This window comes from Vipera berus (genome assembly GCF_964194415.1).
Source record: "Vipera berus genome assembly, chromosome: 1".
Taxonomy (NCBI): Eukaryota; Metazoa; Chordata; class Lepidosauria; order Squamata; family Viperidae; genus Vipera; species Vipera berus.
Window position 1 is genome coordinate 49,992,713 of NC_138202.1, and position 20,953 is coordinate 50,013,665.

Sequence of the window (20,953 nt, forward strand, 5' to 3'; positions counted from 1 at the left end):
TAGCCTCCAAGGAATGCAAGACTTTGGTCTACATTATTGGCTAAAATGGCTTTTCATGAAGTATCTCTAGTGTTGTTCATCATAATAGATAGTTTTGTATCATACTAGAATAAAAGATAGACAAAGGATCTTATGCTCCATGGTCTCTCTGCTCATGCCTTCAGTTGTAAAGTAAAATAAAGTATGTCTCGTACCATGCTCATTCAATAAAGTTAAAGAGTAAATGTAATCTCAGCTACAAGACATCCATTCCTTGTTTAGGGATGGGAATAAGTGTTGGAATAAGTGTTGGAAGATTTATGACTCTTTGCTTGAAATAGGCATACATTCCTTAATTTCATAGTGACTAGTGAGGTATTTGTCCATTTCAGCACAATTTTATGTATGTGCTTAAGAAAGTGAATTATTTAAAATATCAGGAAGACAATAAAAGAATTGTAAATTTCTGTAGTGAGCTGGATAATAATATTTACAGGCCACACTATGTTCAATCTGTATCAATTGTTATGCACAGATTTATTTGATATATATAATATATACAATCAAACAACAAATCAGCGGATACCTAGAGGCAAACAAAGTCATTACTAAAAGCCAACATGGGTTTGTCAAAAAAAGATTATGCCAGACAAAACGTATTGCATTCTTTGACCAAGCAACAAAATTAGTGGACTAGAGGAATGCTGTGGATATAATTTACTTGGACTTCAGTAAGGCACTTGATAAAGTAGATCACATCCTACTACTTGATAAGATAGAAAAATGTGGGTTAAACAGCATCACCACCAGATGGATTCGTAGCTGGCTGACTGGCCATACTCAGCGTGTGGTCCTCAATGGAACTGCATCTACAAGGAGAGAAGTGTGTAGTGGGGTGCCCTAGGGCTCTGTTATGGGCCCAGTGCTCTTAAACATCTTCATCAACAATTTGGACGAGGGGATAGATGGGGAACTCATCAAATTTGCAGACAACACCAAGCTGGCAGGAATATCCAGTACTCCAGAAGTTAGGCTTAAGATACAGGAGGATCTGGACAGATTTGAACATTGGGTGCTATCTAACAAAATGAAATTCAGTGCTGAAAAAAGTAGGTTCTACATTTAGGCAAGGAAAACTAAATGCACAGGTATAGTATATGTGGTACCTTGCTCAATAGTAGTAACTGTGAGAGAGACCTCAGAGTCCTAGTGGACAATCACTTCAATATGAGCCAGCAGTGTGCTGCAGCTGCCAAAAAAGCCAACATAGTGCTAGGCTGCATTAACAGAGGGATAGAATCGAGATCACATGAAGTATTAATACCATTTTACAATGCCTTGGTAAGGCCACACTTGGAATACTGCTTCCAGTTTTGGTCACCACAATGTAAAAAAGATGTTGAGACTCTAGAAAGAGTACAGAGAAGAGCAACAAAGATGATTAGGGGACTGGAGGCTAAAACATATAAGGAACAGTTGATGGAATTGGGTATGTGTAATTTAATGAAGAGAAGGGCGAGGGGGTCACATGATAGCAGTGTTCCAATATCTAAGGGGCTGCCAGAAAGAAGAGGGAGTCAAGCTATTCTCCAAAGAACCTGAAGGCAGGACAAGAAGCTATGGATGGAAACTAGTCAAGGAGAGAAGCAACCTAGAACTAAGGAGAAACTTCCTGACAGTTAGAACAATTAACCAATGGAACAACTTGCCATCAGAAGTGGTAAATGCTCCAACACTGGAAGTTTTTAAGAAGAGACAGGACAGACTCTTTTGTCTGAAATGGTATAGGGTTTTCTGCCTGAGCAGGGGGTTGGAATAGATGACCTCCAAGGTCCCCTCCAACTTTATTATTATTATTATTATTATTATTATTATTATTATTATTATTATTATTATTATTATTATTATTATTATTATTATTATTATTATTTTATAACTAACTAGGATTTCATCACAATAAAAATAGCTTTTGTAATATATTTTTTTCCCATTCTCAGGCACAAAAAATACACCAAATGACATAGCTATGAATACATTAGTTTTTGACTGAATGAATATAAATTGTATTGAATTGAATTGTATATAAAGAGTAAATTTAAAAAATTATGGCAAATATGTAAAGGATAAAGATTAATAAACCTCATTGCCTGAGAAAGGCAGATCAAAAATTTGTAAAATTTGTAAAAGAATAAAATCTATTTATTTCAGCATTGCAAATCCAGGTAGTGAAAATAGTTTTATTTTATTTTATTTTAATTATATAACATTTTTAAGTTATAAAATGTTTGTGAGGTGATTATATGATTACATATATTTTCCTCATGATTCCCTACTTAACAGTAATATTTATCCCATTGTGTTCTAGTCTAAAAAATCTTATTTGAGATATGAACGCCATATGTAATTATTCTTTGCTTAAAGCCCTCTGGAATACTTTCAGGGTGGCAGCCACCGAGATTTCAGGGGGAATTTCATTTCAGAGGACAGGCACCATAGGAGAAAAGGTATGTTTCCTGAATCCAGGAAAATGACACTGTTTAATTGAAGGGACCCAGGGGTTGCCCATCCTGTTAGTCCAAATTGATTCAATAGAAACTAATGTAAACACAGTTGTCAGAGTTTTCACAGCATATTGACCAATAAAACAGTCTGCAATAGGGAATAGTATAGTCTAATATGGTATTGGGAATGGAACAGAACAGAATAGAATTCTTTATTGGCCAAGTGTGATTGGACATACAAGGAATAATTCTCTAATTCAAGGTTCACACACTAAACTAAAGCCAAGAATAACAATAAAAAACATCCTGATATTGGTAACAAGGGCAAAGCTATAACAGTTTTTTTTTAAAAAAGTGGCTTCAAGATAACCAACATCAGCTGAAAGAAAAAGACAAAGATTTATTAGATCAAACAAATTAGGCACTACAGTCAAAGGTTAAAAGGAAAGCAATATTTCCCAAGAAAATAAAATAAAAAGTTGATGGGTAAGATGACAGTTAAAGTAAGAGATTTAGAAGAGATTCAGTACCACTGAACTCTCTGCAATAAACCCTTGCAGAAGAAAACAGGCTCTTGATTGTCCAAAAAAGAAACAAAATATTGGGTTGAACAGAAGACAAGAGGCTGGAGCTTTCAGGAGCAGAAAAACTGATATATGGAAGACAAGAAAGATGACAGTTATCACTGCTGGTGACTTTTTTAAAGAAACTAATATGCAGCAGTTTAACCCACTGATCATGAAATATGCCATAATGATTCAAGAAACATCAGTTAATGGAATGATGGATCAGTTGTCAAGACTCTTCAAATTTACTGACAGTTATCCCCTTGTACTATACAGACAATAATGGCATTGCATAAAGTTAGACCAGGGGTAGGCAACCTTGGCTCTTTGATGACTTGTGGACTTCAACTCTCAGAATTCCTGAGCTACCCCTGAGTTAGACATTGAAAGCAAAAAGCTGAAGAACCTGTAGGTTCATGTGCATGATTCTAGACAGGGAAGAGGACCTTCCCCTCACCCCAAATAGTGTAGATAAACTAATGGTTACAGAAATGGCTTCAATATAAGATATTTTGTTTCTGGAGTCATAGACAGCTGGAACAAGATGGAAGGCAAGTCCATAAAGGCTGGGAATGATGTGTTTAGAAACCCAGAAGTAGAAACTTCAGATAAATGCTTGTGTATTGTGAGAGTAAATGGGAGTAGTAATTGTTCTTGCACCTTATTAAACTACTTAGTGAACAATCATGAAGAGTAATTGCTACAGAGGGGAAATACGTTTTAATAAGTATAACTGTAAATGCTCCGAGGATCTTCATGACTGGAACATTACAAATGCAGAACACAACTTATTCAACAGAAGATAAGCAACAGAAAGGCAAGAAGAATTGCACTGTGTGTTAAAAAATATCTATTATCTTTGTAGAAATCAAAGTGAATGAATTTGCTGAGACAGTGCTGATAGCTAGAAAAATAAATGGAAGATAGAATACAAAGAATACTGATGTTGCTTTTATTTTTGAAACCCCAATGCAGATATGTTTCCCCGAAGCAAATTAGTGATCTTTCAGAAAGAAATAGAACGGTAGCATTAGGGAGTCTTATTATCCTGACATCTGTTGTGAAACACTCTCTCATGGAAGACTCTTCCTGGAAATGTATAACTTTTCTTGTTGATGATGTTTTCCTTCAGAGGGCAGGCATATATGCTTGAGTTTATCCTAACAAATAAGAAAGATTCAGTACCAAAAAAAAGAAAATGAACATTTTGAGGGAAATTATCACGTTATACAGAAATTCTTGATAGTAAGTGAAATTAAAACTGAACATATTCAAATGTTTACTTGGACTGCAAGAAAGCAAGCTGTACTATATTCAGAGCAATAATAAGGTGTATTCCATAGTAAAACATAAAGTAGATGGGGTTCCATGTAAACACACAAACACAAACACTAAATTACAATTAGAATAGGGGATCAAGAAAACAACATATAAGAAGCTAATAAGATAGCACAAAAAGCTTACAGAACATCAAAAAAATCTATCTATCTATCTATCTATCTATCTATCTATCTATCTATCTATCTATCTATCTATCTATCTATCTATCTATCTATCTATCTATCTATCTATCTTCTCCTCATATAATAAAAAGAAAAAATATAGAAAAAGATGATGGAAACTGTGAGAAAATACCAAAGAGCTACGCTACTGTTTTACAGACTACTCCTAAGTTTGTGATTTGTGAATCTCTGAGGTGCTAGAACTGATTTGGCAAAAGAAAAAAAAACTGGAAGAAAATATCAAAAAGAGTTTTGCTACTGTTGTATACATTACTCCTGATGAACTCTCTTACTGCCACCTGTGCCAGCAGAAGGAAAATGCTGCAGACTTTGTTGGTCAAAGAATTCCAGCTGGCAAAGATGAGGTTTTTCTGCCATTACTCCTGCCCTCTGGAACATCATGCCCTCCACAAGGCGAGATCTGCATCCACCTTTTTGGCCTCCCAAAATACCCGGCCCTGCCAACTGGCCTGGAGCCCCGATGGGGACATGTCATTCTGGAGGTGGTTAATGGAATAAAATAAGACCCCACCTTCTTCCAGTGTGCCTCTTGCTCCCTTCCTTCTCATCTTTGTCAATTTTAAATCAATGTTAGTGTTAATATTTATTGTTTTAATGATTCCATGGTTTATCTTGTGTTTTTTATTGATTGTAAGCTGCCTAGAGGAGATCAACCCTGACTGCTCTTTAGAAGGCCAGATCCTGAAGCTAAAACTCAAATACTTTGGCCACCTAATGAGAAGGAAGGACTCACTGGAGAAGAGCCTAATGGTGGGAAAGATTGAGGGCAATAGAAGAAGGGGATGACAGAGAATGAGGTGGCTGGATGGAGTCACTGAAGCAGTAGGCGTGAGCTTAAATGGACTCCAGAAGATGGTAGAGGACAGGAAGGCCTGGAGGAACGTTGTCCATAGGGTCGCGATGGGTCGGACACGACTTCGCAGCTAACAACAACAAGCTACCTAGAGTCACCTCTAGGTTAGATGGGTGACATATGTTTAATAAATAAATAAATACAAGTTTTCTATTGGAAATTTTAACAATTAAAAACATATCCCCATTTTTATTAATCAGGATGAAATTAATAGCTTAAAGGCAGTAGCCATGGCCATATAGCCATGAAATGTTATTTCTAAGAGTAGCACAAAAGTTTTTTGATAAGCAATATAAATAAATAACAAAATCATCAAGTTATTAATAGACTAATTTCTGTTATCTGTTTATCTTTTCCTGTGTAAATTACAGGGATTCAGCCAGTTTGCACCACTTCAGCAGAATCGGTAGCTAATTTTTTGTTGCCCAGGCCCAGAATAGACTTCCGGAAGTGGCATCCACACATAAAACTGGTTGTTCACATATTTGAATCCCACCACTGAATATGACAATAGAAAGATTACAGTACACAGCAGACAGACAGCAGGAGATTGATACACTTGATGGAGAGATTTGGAAAAGACAACAGCAATACCATGCATTCACTCTTTCTCCTTCTATCTCTCCCACTCCTTTTCTGTATGCGGGTATATGTGTATGTGTTTATAATGCAATATATACACATATAAACAGATAAAGCATATCTGCCTCAATTAAACTAGAGTAAGAACCTTAAAGAGCAGGATCTCAGAGAACGCAATGTAACATTTCTCATTTTGGAGAAAGAGAAGATCCCACATATAATTTACCCTTTTATATTCCAAAGCTGTGTCTTGCTGCAGCACTTAGCAATGTTCAGAACAAAGCAGTGTCGGTTACTGCTTTTCCATTATTTACAAAACAATTGTTCTCAAATTATTTAAGGTCTCCAGGGCAAAAAGTCTTCACAAGCTGCAAAGCTAATTTCTAACTTAACCTTCCTTATTTCTATGTCTTGTATATGTGCAAATCAAAACTATGTCATTTTCCCAAGGTCAAATTATTATTTTTTAAAAAAAAAAATATTTTACCATCAACATTTTCAACATATATTCTTCCCACTTTTCAATATTTCCAGTATTTTATCACATTTTAATTTCAAATACAGTTACTTTAAGAACCAATTTTACGTTACAAAGAAATGATATTGAACTCCATTGATACTCTGGTCTAGAACGGCTATGATTCCTCACTATAGTTCATGCTGACCAGGGTTAATGTCCTAATATTTGGTGGGCACCAGAATGCCTAATTCTGCATTTCAGCCTTGGATCAGATTCTTTTGTAGCCTCATGATAGAAAACTAGCACCAAATAAAGCCTTGCATGTGGTTACAGTAGTATCTTTATGAAAAGGGCATCTTCCACATCTTTGCATCTTTCCTTCACACACGTTAAGCCACAACAGTTGGAGATGTAGCTTCAGTAGCATTGATTCTTTGTTTTTTTTATTTATTGACACATTTGTATTAGAAGTAGATATAGTAAGGAAGGAATGACTCTCAACTTCCTTTCTTTGTTTCTGCTTTTCTTTCCTTTCATTGGAAAACTCTTAGATTCTTCTCTTCAGCCACCTTCTTTCTAATCCAAATGATATTTGGCTAGCTTAACTCTCTAATGCTGTTATGTATTGCTGATTATTATTGTGATGAAAAATGAGTTTTACTTTTTTTTTGAATATTTTATTTCCTTCACCCTATTATTAGTTTTTTTATACCGCATAGTTATGTTTCTATTTTTAATACATATATATATATATATATATATATATATATATATATATATATATATATATATATATATATATATATATATATATATATATATATATATATATATATATATATATATATATATGACATGATTAAAGACATGATTAAAATTCTTTAATTTTGCAACATATAGACAGACTTAACCATAATTTTAACTTGGAAATGGTGACCATCCTAGACCAAGCCAAGTCCAAAAATGCTAGAGAATTCCTGGAAGCTTGGCACTTTGACAAATCAGCCATCATAGGCGCATAGAATAAACATCTACATACTGTGCAAAAGAGACAATCAACAAGCCAAAAGGGAGCAAAAAGATGAAAACACCTCCCCCACCCACTATCAGCATCTAGATGAGCACAGATCAACACCAAGATTAACATCAGACCAACAATCAAGAAATAAATATACCAATCAAAGAACTGCCAAACAAGCCATTAGTAAAAGTACCTCCAAGACCACTCCCACCAACATTGACAGAGCAAGCCACTAAAATATAAATTGAGAGCAAACCCCACTCCCTACTAGCACTGATGACGTTACCTAGTTTCGATAATGAAATGCCCGCAAGAAAACAACCAAGCTCAGAGAGAACCAAGAACCACTCATTTCAAACCTGAGCTACAAACATTCTCCTTTATTAATAATATTTCATAATAATATTGTGGAAGGTGTTTGTTCACTTTTGAATTGAAAGAGAAAAATCCTTGAAAAACTATTTCCTAGGTTCTTGAAGGGCATCATAAAGATATTAGCACTGTCAGAAATATTCATTAGTAACTGACATATAATTTGTATCCAGAATCATCAAACATTATTATTAAACATTTCTTTAAGAGTGGTAGGTAAAATATAAGCACTTGGAGATTGAATTTATTTATTGTGAATTTATATGGCCACTCACTAACTTTCAGTGACTCTAGGTAGCTTACAAAATTAATTCCATTTTGTTTTACTATTCTTATTTTACATACCCTTGGGCTTTATTTATTTACTTGAATTAAAGTTCTGACTGCATCTTATAAAAGATGGATGGGGTATAGCCAACCATTCTCAAAATAAATCATTACAAAGGAAAATTAAGAAAACAGCCTCATATTGTCAACAAAAGTAAGGCACAAGAGCTGAAGTCCACAAGATGGAAAACAATTATTCTCAGGCTATTCACAATTATTAGATATAATGAGTTAAGTTTGTTGACTCATAGGGGCAAAGAGACTTGAAACCTGGGCTGACATCATATCTGGAAATAGGCATGGGTTTGTTAAAAACAAGTCTTATTAGTTTAATCTTACTTCATTTTTTATTATGTAATTCTAGTAGTGTATGGTGGTAATGCTATGGATACAATACAGCTTGACTGCAGCAAAGCATTTGACAAGGTATATCATGTTATGTAATACAGAAGCAGTTAAGTATTACATACATGACATACCTGTTAAGACTGTGCAAGTCCTTCAGAAGAGGTGCTTCAGAACATTCAGGTATACATATAAATTACCTGCTTTCAAATTAGATTTCAGTATGTGGTTTAGAAATTGCTTCAAAATTAGTTTTACTTTATGCATTGAATCTATGTTTGTTGCAGTAATGGGAATATTAGCTGTTTCCTTGTCATGTATAGGCTTAAGAAGATTGTAAAATATATTCCTAGAGCCTTCTCAGTCACCAGGATCACTGTCATCTACCTTTTCATTTCTAACTGCATAAAATGTTTTGGAACAAGCATATTTGAAGCAGATCAAGATAGGATTATTGGGAAGATTATTATACAAATAGCTTTACATACATAACAAATCCCTATATTTATGCTTCAAGAAAGCAGCCTTTCCATTACACTGAAATGTGGAAACTAACATTTACTTGGAAAATAAAAGATATTCTATTTTCTTTCATAAGATTCTTATGGATATGTATGTTTAAAAGTTGCATAAGTGTATCATAAACTCAGTCCCTGCATTGCTTTTATTTTATAGTTGTATTTATTCCTGACCGCATAACTTGATTTTATTTTTTTAAAAAAATAGTACAGCATAATATTTACCTTGTATAGTAAAGCGGTGAATAGAGATGATTGCCAGTGAACTTTCCAAAATAATCTATTGATATCTCTTAGTGAAATTCCACTGCATAAAATGCATATTTTCAAAAGGAGACAGCTGGAAGAAAGCAATTATTTCTCCTGAAATTTTAGGAACACCTGTCTCTTTAAATATGATTGAACAAACGTATTCATTCAATGCAAGACTGCTTAAGTTCACCGAAATGTATATTTAACAGCAGATGAATCTTCTTGTCAACCTTTGAATACCAATATAACATTAAAAACAGGGGGAAAAACCTATGCTGGAAAAAAAGTTTTTGTCACTTTCCTTCCTTTGATTCATGCATGCAGTAACTGAAAAGGTTGATCTTTCTCTGAGGGCATATCAGTATTTTGGAAAGCTTTCCAGTTAAAGTAAAAAAAAAAGATCCTTCTCTGTTGGTCACATAAAAAAAAGAGTCATACATTGTTGTGGTTACAACTGCTATGGAGACCTCTTTAAAAGCAACACTGCACCCATCCCCCATGCATTCCCCTGATTCTGGCTTTTCATTATCAGAGATAAATGTAGCTTTTCTTAAAGAGTTCCCCACTGTTTCATATCTAACAGAAAAGAGATCATCAATTTTTAATTATGCAATCATGTTACAGTGTACTTATTTCTGTCTGCTTCTGGTTTAAAATAGGGTCTTAATTTAATTATTTTAAACGGAAGGGGATATGGGAATCATGTTTACTTTGAAGAAATTTCTATTAATTTATTAATGAAATGATGGTTCCTCAACTTTTGGTACAGCATGTAGCGATGGACAATAAATTTAATTTATAGCAAAACAAAATTGGTACACATGTAATAATTTAGTCTAATGACCAGAAGTCAGAAATCAAACAAACACATTGGGGAAAAAAATCGCTTGATTATTTCTTCCCTTCAGTGCCAGTATGTTGATTTTTCATGGAAGAATATAGAAAAGGACATGTTAAAGAATATAGAAAAGGACATGTTATTTGTCATCTGAAGTTTGGGAACTTAAATATATGGTTTTTCTACACAGAACAGAAGCATTCCCCTCAAGCTTGACCATGTTATCTTCCTTAGTCGGTAGAAGCTGCACAAATATATGAGGCAAATGTTAGTGCTCTCCTTCAACAGCTTTCCATTTAATGGTCTTCTAATCTAATGCTATCCTGTAGAGTTCCCTCCTATCCAAAATGTTATAATCACCTGCATAAAAGAGCTGAAAAGTTCTAGTCCTGCTTAGGTATAAAAGCTGCTGTATGACCTTGGGCCAGTTCTTCTCTCTAGCCTTAGGAAGGAGATACTGGCAAACCACTTCCAAAAATCTTGCTAAGAAAACATCAGGACTTCATGCAGATGGCAGAACTCAACACTGATTCAATCTCTCTCTCTCTCTCTCTTTCTCCCTTCCTCCCTCTCTTCTATCTATCTATCTATCTATCTATCTATCTATCTATCTATCTATCTATCTATCATCTATCATCTTCTGATGTTACCCAGTTAGAGTAATGAAAAGTCTGCAAGAAAACAAGCAAGCTCAGAAAGCACCAAGGACCCCTTATCTATCATCTATCTATCATCTATCTCTGTCTACTTACCTATCTACCTATCTATCTGAAATGTGATTAAAATCTGATGATACTTCATACTTTATTGCCAGACAAATCTTATTGCATTCTTTGACCAAGTGACAAAATTAGTGGATCAAAGGAATGCTGTGCATATAATTTACTTGGACTTCAGTAAGGCATTTGATAAAGTAGATCACAACCTACTACTTGATAAGATTAAAAAATGTGGGTTAGACAGAATCACCACCAGATGGATTCGTAGCTGGTTGACCAGCCATACTCAGCGTGTGGTCCTCAATGGAACCGCATCTACATGGAGGGAAGTATGTAGTGGGGTGCCCCAGGGCTCTGTTCTGGGCCCAGTGCTCTTCAACATCTTCATCAATGATTTGGACAAAGGGATAAATGGGGAACTCATCAAATTTGCAGATGACACCAAGCTGGCAGGAATAGCCAATGCTCCAGAAGACAGGCTTAAGATACAGGAGGATCTGGACAGATTTGAACACTGGGTGCTATCCAACAAAATGAATTTCAATGGTGAAAAAAGGTTCTACATTTAGGCAAGAAAAAACAAATGTACAGGTATAGTATAGGGGGCACCTTGCTCAATAGTAGTAACTGTGAGAGAGATCTCGGAGTCCTAGTGGACAATCACTTAAATATGAGCCAGCAGTGTGCTGCAGCTGCCAAAAAAGCAGGCTGCATTAACAGAGGAATAGAATCAAGATCACGTGAAGTATTAATACCACTTTACAATGCCTTGGTAAGGCCACACTTGGAATAATGCATCCAGTTTGGGTCACCACAATGTAAAAAAGATTTTGAGACTCTAGAAAGAGTACAGAGAAGAGCAACAAAGATGATTAGGGGACTGGAGACTAAAACATATAAGAAACGGCTGCTGGAATTGGCTATGTCTAGTTTAATGAAGAGAAGGACAAGTGGGGACATGATATCAGTGATCCAATATCTCAGGGGCTGCCACAAAGACGAGGGAGTCAAGCTATTCTCCAAAGCACCTGAAAGGCAAGACAAGAAGCAATGGATGGAAACTAATCAAGGAGAGAAGCAACCTAGAACTAAGGAGAAACTTCCTGACAGTTAGAACAATTAATCTGTGGAAGCTGTGAATGCTCCAACACTGGAAGTTTTTAAGAAGAGACTGGACAGCCATTTGTCCAAAATGGTATAGGGTTTCCTGCCTGAGCAGGGGGTTGGGCTAGATGACCTTCATGGTCCCTTCCAACATTATTATTATTATTATTATTATTTATTATTATTATTATCATCATCATCATCATCATCATCATCATCATCAAATCCTTACAGCTATGTTAATATATTACTTATTTAGCACCTAAACACTATCCTAGCAAGATTCATCTGGAAAGACAGCTGAAAATTTATTCCCTATCTACTTTACCTGAGTACAGTAATCTTTTAGAGCTGCTTTTTCTCATAAAAAGAAGATGCACCCAATACAGCAGTCAGAAAGACATCAGCATGCTAAGATGTCCTTACCAGGCAATTAAAGGCAAGTCTATGCTTATTCTAAGTGTCTCCTGTTGTAACAGTTAATTAGCATGATAAAATCCCATCTTGTGTCATGCTTATTGATGGTTCCCTTGTGGATATTCATGACAGAAAATAAATGGAAATTTACTTTTATGAATACTAAAGATAATTAAAAATACAAAAACTGATTTGACCTTATGCACAGTTAGGTCCTTGTGCAATAAAACTCAAAAAGAAAAAGAAGCCACTACAACAACACAGCTAACAATTGTAACGAGATCAGAAGAACAGAAGAAAACACAACTCAGTATTTTTTATTGGGCCATCTCTAATGTATAATATGAACAAAACAACACAACATTCCATTATTATTGAACTTCAGTGTATTTGCATTGAAAATCTGTCTCCACAGATGCGAATCCATGTAACCAAATTCTGTGGAACTGAATTTTGGAGCTTTACTTTTACTTTTTTTGGTAGAAGTGATTTAGAGAATAACCTTTGAACACCAACTCTTTGTGTATGTATCTGCACAGATGTAATTTAACCCAATTTCTGCTCTAAATTGTCCTTTAGGAATCAAACCACTTAGTTTGATTTAAACATTTACTACTAAGTTATGATACTCAATATTATGAAATCACAGGACATTGCACATAAGTATTTGCAAACATAGGACAAATATAACTTCACTAAGAACTAAACTTTTTTCAAAACTTAGATGAAATCATAGATATGAGTGCATAGGACTGATATATACACTAGCAATACTAAGCATATATTGAATACTTTAATGCTTAATAAGTCTTTTCAAAAGCTATTTATTGCAAAGTGATTTCAGTATTACGTAAATTTTCAAGGAATAAAGCTGACAGTTTATATTATGCAATTCAAGTGTCTGGTATACAGTACAACCAGTAAAAATGAATTCTAGCTTTTTTAAAAAAAAGTGATATTACCTTTAATGTATTCACATTTGTAGATTAATTTTTTTTTCCATTTGCAAAGCACACTTGTTTCAATTCTATTTCATTGTTTTCATTACATAACAAAAGAATAAAGGAAGGAAAGCCAGCCAGGTAGGGAAAGAAAAATCCAGAATGGTGTTCTGAAGGAACATAAACCACCAATATATAAAATTGCACATTCATATTACTCACTTTCTGAACAGAATAATAATGGAAATCAAAATTAGTACCTTACCTGTTGTCATTCACTGGAGCAACAACAGCCAGTACTCTTGATGGCCATTGTAATAGAAATTTTGTTATGCCTGTTATTCTTTTCTTTTTTATACTTGATGATTCTGGCTACTCTTTAATAGCACAGATCATATATTACAATCTCAGTTAATAAGGTGACTGCTTTATCTGATACTAAAATCCCTTGCCTGAAGGTTATTTATGGCATATGCATTACTGAGTGTGCCTTTTTCCTAATGTAGAGAAATGGGGAGAAAATGACCAAAGATCAAAATGGCGGATGTTCTCTGAGGCTTTTCTAATATTTCCCACAGTGATTAAAAAATATATTCATCTTAGCCATTTTATCTACACATGTTAAAGTGTTTTTTAAACAAGATGAATATTGAATGTACAATTAATATTTCAAAGTTAGCCTCCCTCATGTGAATCTATTTCTATTGAATAATGGAGACCAAGGGCATTCGACAATGAAAAAAGTATGTCCATGGATCCAAGTGGCTCAACAGACATATTAAAAATAAGTGGTTTTCAAGCTGGTTGAAAAACAATATATGCAAGGTGGTCCTTGACTTACAGTCATTCATTTAATTACTGTTTGAAAAAAGTGGCTTATGAGCTTTTTCCACACCTGCAACTATTGCAGCATCCCTGTGGTCACATTATCAAAATTTGAATGCTTGGCAACTGGCATTTATGACAGTTACAGTGTCCTGGGATCACGTGATCACCTTTTTCAACCTTCTGACAAGCAAAGTCAATGGGAAGCCAGTTTCGCTTAACAACCATGTAACTAACTTAACAAACCCTGTGATTCATTTAACAACTGTGGCAAGAAATGTCGTAAAAATGGAGCAAAACTCACTTAGCAACTGTCTTGTTTAGCAAATGTTGGGCTCAAATTTGTATATCAAGGACTTTCTGTATACAGTAGAATCTTTGCATAGAAAGGCCATTTAAATAAGTATGAATGCATTTACAGTATATAATTACTAACAAAACATTTATGAAGATAGTTATTTGATCAAAATGTTTGATTGAAAGAGTATTTTGCCACATTGCTTCGTACTTAAGTGAGGTGAACTGCCATCACTGTTTATAGTGGCCAGAAAAATTTCAAAAAGGGACACTTGCAGCTTATTGGGTCATCTATAAATATGTGCTGTCAGAACACAGAGTTATGCCTAAAAAAGAATGGCAGTCACAGAAATTTTATTTATTTGTTTATTCATATATTCAATTTCTATAGCTGCCCATCTCAAACAAGTGGCTCTGGATGGCAAAAATAATCAAATAATTAAAAGCAATTACAGTTTCCAATTGTGCAAATAGAATTCTTAACATATATCATTCAAGAAATTTGATTTAGTATAAGGTATAATATAATGGAATCGTGTTATCTTGCTATCCACCCTTTTCATAACTAGAACGATGTGGAATTCTTCCATATCATTCCAATAAAATTAAGTGTGCAGAAATAAGCACAGAATTGCATCCTAAGTTCTTTTGTTAACTGTATTTTTCTCTAACTTTAGCACTGGGCTACTAGGAGATTTCCGTTATCATGAAAATTCTTCCACTAATGGATAAAATAAATAGTATAGTAGTATAGAAGAAACTATGGAAATAATGTGCATTAATGTAGTTTCCATTTTATTTGCTTTGTATAACTGTGTTTGTTTAGCATAAAAATATCAGGTCTGCAGAAAGAGTGCCTTTGCAGCTTTCTTAAAAATGGGGCTAGACATTCCTCATTATGTTTTGCTCTGCCATTTCTACATGGCACTTCATGCAATGTCTTTTTGGGCAATTCTAACACATGTAAATGAGAGTCTATCTTAGGAAAACAAATATACTGACCACAATAGAAACATATCATGGCTGGAATTGCATTTTTTGCTGTTGCAGTTTCCCAATCCCTGCAAAAGTTTTCCTAATAGTAATTATTTCCTGTTGTGGTAATAGTAATTAATAACTATAAAATAGTAATTATTTTCTATGGTAATTACTGTAAAAAAATAGTAATTACTTTCCATGGCAATTCTTTTGCCTCAAGTGGTGCCAGAGTCATAGAAAAATATGAGTTTTTTATCATATTAAGTGCTAACTTCTATTAGTATTATAATTGTAATTTTTAAATACTAGTTTTATTCTGTTAGTAAACTTTCTTCAAAAATGTTTCCAAGAGCGTTCACCTATCTGAAATAAAGATTGACTCAATCATGGTATTGCCCACCTAAGAACATGATTTGCTTCTTCTATATGTATATATATTTTAAAAGTGAATATTAAAAAGTATCAGATGAAGCAGTCACCATTATGACCTAAACTATATACTTTTCAAAACAATATTTATAGTAGAAAAGAGTATACGGTACCTGTGATTTCTATGCAGTATCAAGACTGCCTTTAAGAATATTTCCCAAGACAGCAGAAAGCTACTGAAATATGTTTTCAATTCTTCCTGTTCCCTGGACACTTTTCTGTGAAGCCAGGGAATAAAATAATTCATTTGCCCCTAGAGAGATCTCTCTCAGACACATACATCACTTACAAATAATACAAAATGCACACTATTTCAACATCTACTAAGTTCTTATTACCAATACATTTTTTAATGAAAAGAAGGAATAGTTTATAAAACATCAAATAAATACTGTTAATTTCTTTTAAATAGACATATATAGATAGAACAAAATGAAACTTGAGGGAAAACTTACTGGCGTTACAGTTTATCCTGATACAGTCTAGATGGGGAAAAATAAATGAAAGATGAAATTGCATCCTTCAAGGTAACAGCTGCAGACATCCAAAAACAATCAGTCCACCCTTCCGGGGACAGACACACGCAAAAAAATGTGGCCATTTTATATTTATGTACATTCTATAGAAGTACAGGACTGTCTCTGTACTTATATACTACAAAAGTCTCAGATCCATAAACTATTCCCATTTCCCTGCTTCTGTTTACGTGTTTGTTTGTGTGTCTCTGTGTGTCTGTGTCTGTGTGTGTGTGTCAGTGTATACCTACACATGTGAGATGCTTGCAGAAAAGAACTATAAATTATATACCTTTCCTTGACAATACGGTTTTTAAGAAAAAAAATGTTATTTTGAAAAATAGTTAAGTGATTCTAATCAAAATCTAGGTAAACATAGTTTACATGTTATTAAAGCAAAGGCATTTTCCCATAAAATGCAAGGCTTTCTCCCAAATGGTATGTATTTTTAGTCCTTTTAGAATATTTTTACACATTTGGATGCTTAAAAGCAAATTCTACAATGTTTCATTTGAATGGTTAGTGTATCTATATAAATGCATTCCTGGATTTAGCTTGTAAGTATTTAGTAATGCAACATTTAGCCCTTTCAATGTATACTCATTTACTGTGCGATAACTTAAAATGTTTTGCAGAAAAAATGTATATTGCCAAAACTTTTCATGCTGCAGAAAGGGATAACATATTGCTCCTTGTCACCATAAAATGGCCACTTGCAAACTGCTAACCGCACGAACGCCCAGCCCAGATTTCTGCATTTTGGAGGGTTAATTTTATTTTTTATTGGTTGGAGAGAGTTGATACAAAAACAGCCAGCCAGCCCTTCAGAGCCCTGTTTCACCTTGCTGCCTGAATATTAGTATTAAATGAAGCATCTACAACATTCTGGAAGAAGATGAAATAGGCAGTGCAGTGGCAGATCTGATTATCTTTGACAACCCCCTGCGCTTCACTCTTATGTTTCAGGAACTACAAGTGTGAGAAACCATAAACAAATTTAAAAAGACTACAGTGACACATGCATTTATTTGTGCCTGTTAAATACTCATTAATATCCTAACAAAAAAGTAGAATTTCAGCTGAGTTGTTTTGATCACTCATAGAGTCTTCTGAGCAAAACATAAGCTTCAAATACTTGACCACAAGATTAGAAGCAAAATACCTCCAATAATTCTTAGACTGAGAACATATTATTTGGAAAAAAAATTGTTGCAACATGTAGCCTATGTAAACCTGTGACAAACTGTTCCTCACAGTTAATGCTAAGAAGCACTTCTCCATATATTCAACAATATCATGTTAAAAAGATTCCACTGTTCATTGGCCAAAAAACTGGTCAATCAAGTTGACCTCTGGCTCAACTAAAATATTTAAAACTATCTATGCTAAAAACTTAGAGGTATTTTTCCCAAGTAAAATTAGAAAAGGAACATGTCTAATTAATATTATAAAATTAATATTTATAAAGGAGGGGCAGTAAACAAAAAAAACAAACCCTGAGTGATTGGGGAAAAGAAAACATCCAGAAGTAATGATGCCACCGAGTGTATTTTCCAGCATATCTTCTCTTAAGAAAATATGGGTTTGGTTTCGTGCGATTAGGTTTGTCATGTGTCGTCAACCGCAACAGAAAAGTGGGAGCAAACAGCCCTTGAGCATTTAGTACGATCACCATACAGGAGTGGCTATATCCCTTTTTTAGATGTGTGCTGGTAAGTGCAATAAGGGAAAAAAATTCCCCAATACTGAGTGCCAAGAGGATTTAGAGGAGGAGAGAGAGAGAATGACAAAACACTAGAGATCTTATCTGAAAGGCTGATTATACTTGAGAGATGTAAAATAGAATGTAGATTGGATTATATTCTCTTTTAGGTTTCTAAAATTTCATCTGAGAAATATATTTACATTTTAGAAGCTTAGACTGTCACCACTGTTCTGAGATACTTAAAGCTTTCCTCCTACTTCTGAACACATTTATAATCCCAGTCCTTGGGATTTGCTGATCATTCATTTTTACTGGCATTTTTAATATTTGTTTTTATGTGAGCAAACCTATCTTCTGTGGCATTCTGCAACTGATTAACCCTGGGATTCAGGCATTGTTAACTCCAAGAAAAGATTGTGAGAGTACAGTTGTAGCTTTATGATTACTACAAATGCTACAACCAGGTTTTCCCATAGTACCTATGACTCACTCTCCACACTCCTATTTACCATCTACATTAGGGGTGTCAAACTGCTGGCCTGTGGGCTGGACATGTCACGACAAAACCGTGCCCATCCCATTGCCGGCAATGGGGGAAAAGCTCCTATACGTCGCACGATGTCACATGACATCACGCGTTTGACACGTCTGATCTACACAAAGCTGCTAGATGAGGTCATCTGTTATCAAGGAATATGCTGATGATACCCAGCTTTATACCTCTACCCTGGCAATTCACATGGTGCCATGGAGCATCTGTCTCGACATTTGTAGCCTTTGGGGTGTTGGATAGGAAAGAATAGGCTTCAGTTCAATTATAACAAAACAGAATAGTTCTGGGATTTAGGACTTCTGGGGACTCCCTGTCTTTTGTTCTAGATGGTATTACAGTGTATTACACACAGCTTTAGTGTGTGGAATAGGTGGCAGCCTTAGCCAAGAGAACTTTTACACAACTTTGTGTGGTACACTTTGTTAGACTAAGAGGCTCTGTTCATAGTTTTCATGCCTTAGTCACCTCCCAAGTGAACTACTGTAATACAGTTTACATGGGACTGCCCTTAAAAAACATCTGGAAGCTGCAGCTGATTGAAAATTGCAGTGTGAGCAATTAGAAGTGTTCCTCTATGCCTTCATTTTACTTCTTTGTTTCATGAGCTGCCTTGATTACCAGTATACTTCTAAATGAAATTAAAGGTGCTTATGGTCACTTATCAATCCCTTCATGGAATGGGACCAGGTTATCTAACTACCTCCCCTATCACGTCTATCTAAGAGAGATGCAGGAGGAGAAGCAAATTATGGATCACATGAATCAAGGAATACCTTCATACAGGACCCAGGATTTTCTATTTTGGTGCCTGATCTTTGGAACATCATTCCCCAAGAGAATTAGATTAGAATATATCAGCTTTTCACGAGACCCTGAAGACATGCTTAAGTTTCTGAGCATGGGAGCTGGATTATTGGTTAGAACCCGTGATATAGTTATTGTTATTTGATTGGGTTTTTTTAATCTTGGCTGCCTGTTGTGTATCTTATTTTCTTGTTGTTTTTGTATTTTAACTTGTTGGCCACTTAAAATCACCATTTGGTTATGTAAATTAAATAAGTAAACAAATATATGATCTATCAATAGCTGGATGCATATCTGGCCCTGTCTGCCTACTACAAAACAATCAATACGGGATCCAGACATTGAGTGACTTTTAAAGATGAGACTTTGACATAGTGCAGTTCCAATCTGATAAAGAAGAAGACTGAGAAGGAGAAGCACTGGTTTAGTGTGATTCGCCATGTTCTAACTCTTAGCAAATGCTAGACATGGATGGGACTGTGGCTCATTGAATTTTCTCTCTCTATCTCTTTCTCTCTCTCTCTCTCTCTCTCTCTCTCTCTCTCTCTCTCTCTCTCTCTCTGTCTTTCTCTCTCTCTCTTTCCTCTCTATCTTCTCAACAGTAGTGTTAGAAATATCACATATAGGCTTATAATTTTTCCATAGCTTAATGTGTTGCCAGAGAATATGATCTTCGAACTATCCCCCAAGAAAAATTTACAGTTTTCTTAAAGAAGCAGTCTCCCTCCTTCCTCAATCAAATCAACCACATTCTCCTTGCTGATTATTTTTTGCTAAATAGAGCTGTAATGGAGAGAGGGATATCGCAGCCCTTGCAGGTTTTTCTGTACACTCTGTTCGAAGGGCTGTTTGCTGTGCGGGCCGCAGGCTTCAGGCCTTTGAAGGGTTGAATACCATCTTTTGATATACCATGACTGATGGGACATAAAGAAGTTTTTACAACGTTGATACACAGTGTGAAAAAGATCACAGAAAAAAGGATTAGAAACATGAAAGGAAATTAAGAAGAAAAGCTGAGGGGGAGGGCAAGCAAAATAATGTTTGCTACCATTCAAAACAGACTTTGCCATTATGCATTTCTGGCAAGAAAAAGTGGTTCAGATTCCCATTGTAAACTACTCTAAATCAAACAATATCTTTATAAATTGCCATTTTTCACCAGATGTTATCAAATGTGGAATTTTTACTGATAAGCAAGGCTTAGATGCTGGCTCGCTTAATGCAATAACATTTCAGAACTCATATAGTCACTAAAGTTTGAAGAAATCTTCCCTGGACTCCTTGAACTTGAAATGAATTTCTAAAACAATATTTCATATTTGACTTCTATGTCATGCTTTTGGGGGGAAGAAGTAAGTTCACTTCTGAAAAGATTTTACATCTTTCTTGCTTCATAACTAACCTTCTGGTCTGGAATATGTATGGCTGCAATAAAGTTGTAGAGATACTGCAGTGACTCCATGCAAAGCATAGCTGATGTGATATTTGGGCTTACTAAAATTTCTTTTGCTTACTAAAGGGCAGATAGG

At 35.0% G+C, this 20,953-nt stretch overlaps 1 protein-coding gene across 4 annotated transcripts in view; it reads right to left on the reverse strand.

Annotated features, from left to right (window-relative positions):
* NRXN3 (neurexin 3) overlaps positions 1-20,953 on the reverse strand; it is a gene marked incomplete at its 5' end in the record, with an annotated part of 1,312,545 nt that overhangs the window by 900,976 nt on the left and 390,616 nt on the right. For 2 of the 4 annotated variants that reach the window (XM_081316144.1, XM_081316145.1), the window contains one exon: positions 16,303-16,329. The exons of the other annotated variants lie outside the window; for them this stretch is intronic. In XM_081316144.1, the coding sequence (XP_081172270.1) occupies positions 16,303-16,329 (27 nt within the window). The remainder of the gene's footprint in view (positions 1-16,302; positions 16,330-20,953) is intronic. 4 annotated transcript variants of the gene reach the window in all.